This window comes from Echinops telfairi, unplaced genomic scaffold (assembly GCF_000313985.2).
Source record: "Echinops telfairi isolate 266 unplaced genomic scaffold, ASM31398v2 ScPeMD7_7421;HRSCAF=8459, whole genome shotgun sequence".
NCBI classification, from domain to species: domain Eukaryota; kingdom Metazoa; phylum Chordata; class Mammalia; order Afrosoricida; family Tenrecidae; genus Echinops; species Echinops telfairi.
The window spans coordinates 18,056,468-18,058,574 of NW_022111321.1; the positions used below are offsets into that span (position 1 = coordinate 18,056,468).

The 2,107-nt window shown below is 38.3% G+C and overlaps 1 protein-coding gene across 1 annotated transcript in view; it reads left to right on the plus strand.

The window, feature by feature from the left end:
- The window catches only part of DDX10 (DEAD-box helicase 10), a 279,004-nt gene that overhangs the window by 252,659 nt on the left and 24,238 nt on the right, over nt 1-2,107 (plus strand). Inside the window, 1 exon segment of the mRNA XM_004709048.2 lies at nt 545-684. Within this exon segment, the coding sequence (XP_004709105.1) occupies nt 545-684 (140 nt within the window).

A 2,107-nucleotide genomic window follows, 5' to 3' on the forward strand; every position in this document is an offset into this window, starting at 1 on the left:
CATATTGATTCTCAGGTTCCTTTTCTTACTCTTCCTTCCCATCCTGGATTCTCCTCCTTTCCCAGTCTTCCTACTTGAAATTCAACTGTTTAAAAAGCCCTTAGTAAAAGCGACTTAGAGACAATTGTGGTGATGAAATAGACAGATGCTATTATACTCTCTTCAGTCTTTAACATATTTCTAGGTAATATTTTTGGTAGCTTTGAAGCTTATGCGTGTGGACAGGAACACTAAAACAACTTTATTGTATATTTCTTTCGTGATTGAGTTACATGAGAGTATGAAAATGGACAACCTTTCCCTGTATTGAGTTTTAGACACTTAATAGTGATTTAGTTTCTGCATCACATTTTATTTCATTTTGAAATGATAAATTTCTTTCCTTTCTATCTGCATATGATTGTAGTTCTGAAATAAAGATTAAGAAGCCACGATCTTTTATCAGAATAGAAGCCTTCTACTTTGAGGATCTCCATTAGAGAAATTAGACCTGATGTTTCATCAATTGACTTCAAAAACCACATTTCCTGTTGTGTTTTCGTAGGACAAAGAGGAAGAGGAAGCCTTTCTGGATTGGAGTGATGATGATGATGATGATGGGTTTGATCCCAGCACGCTTCCGGATCCTGACAAGTACAGAAGTGCTGAAGATTCGGATAGTGAAGATACCGATAACAAAACTAGGTATGTTTTTATCCCTGGTAGCTTTAAGTATGTGAAGCATCTCCTTTCAGTAAACCCAAAAATTGTTACTGAAAGTCTTACTCAGAGTGTTAACCTTTATTAATATCCTGGATAATTCTGCTACTATTCTAAGCCCTGCTTCTACCTCTAAGCCGTTCTACAATGCCCTGTGTTCTTCTGATTATTTGATTTAAAAACCAAACACACAAAAAATCATGCTATCCAGTCAATTCTGACTCTGTATAGGGTTTCCAAGGCAGTAAATATCGATGGGAGCCTCATATTTCTCCCATGGAGAGGCTGATGGTTTTGAACTAAGGACCTTGTGGTTAGCAACCCAGTGTGTAACCCACTATGCCATCAGGACTGATCACTTGATAGGCTTTCTTATTGTACCTCTAATATCTAGAAACATTGTTTTTGCATACTGTCAAATTGATTTCAACTCATAGTAACCCTATAGGAAATAGTAGAACTCCGTTTCCTTGGCTGTGATCTTTATGGACAAGTGCTGATGGCATTGTAGTTAAAGAACTGGCCCATTAACTGAAAAGTTGGTGGTTCTATCCCACCAGTTGCTCCATGGGATCAAAACGTGGCAGTTTGTTTCTAGTCATGGAAGCCTTATGGGGCAGTGCTACTCTACCCTACAGGCTCACCTGTGAGTCAAAAATGGCTTGATGGCAAAAGGCTTTTGGTAATCTTTATGTCAAAAGTTTAATGAATATTCCAAACCATTGAACATATTTAAGCACAAAATCAAGTCAGATCAAACCCACTGCTATCCAATTGATGGCAACTCATAGCGACCCTCTTGGACAGGGTAGAACTTCCCCCCCTTGAGTTTCCAAGACTGTAATTGATTATGAGAGTAGAAAGCCTTGTCTTTCTCCTGAGGAGCAGCCGGTGGTTTTGAACTGCAGACCACCAGAGCTCCTTCGAAAAGGGTATGTTAAACCCCAGAGAATTTGCCATTTTAGGAAATGGGTACTGGGAGTTCTAATCTCATTTTTCAGTAAGAACAACATGCTCAAAATATTTTGCAAGCATGACCCCTTCAGGATGAACTGTGGGGAGGTCCATAGAACAATTTAGAATTACTCTGCATTTTAATTTTGTACTCATGTAAACAATTCTTTTATGACATGAAAAATTCACCAGCCTAAAACTGCAGTCTTTCTAAGAGATTCCAGCATCATTGAAAAACAAACATAAGGATTTAGAAAAATATGTAAGTATTTCACAAAAGTGAAATAATAGATGTTCAAGGCACATTCCTCATCCTTGGAAATTGACCTCTGAGAGTAAATATAGCACACTTTAGGTGGTTTGTGCTTGATTGCTCACTTACCCAGCAGTGCTGCAGAAGAAAGGCCTGACAGTGCGCTGCTGTAAGATGATAGCCAAGAAAACCCTATAGAAA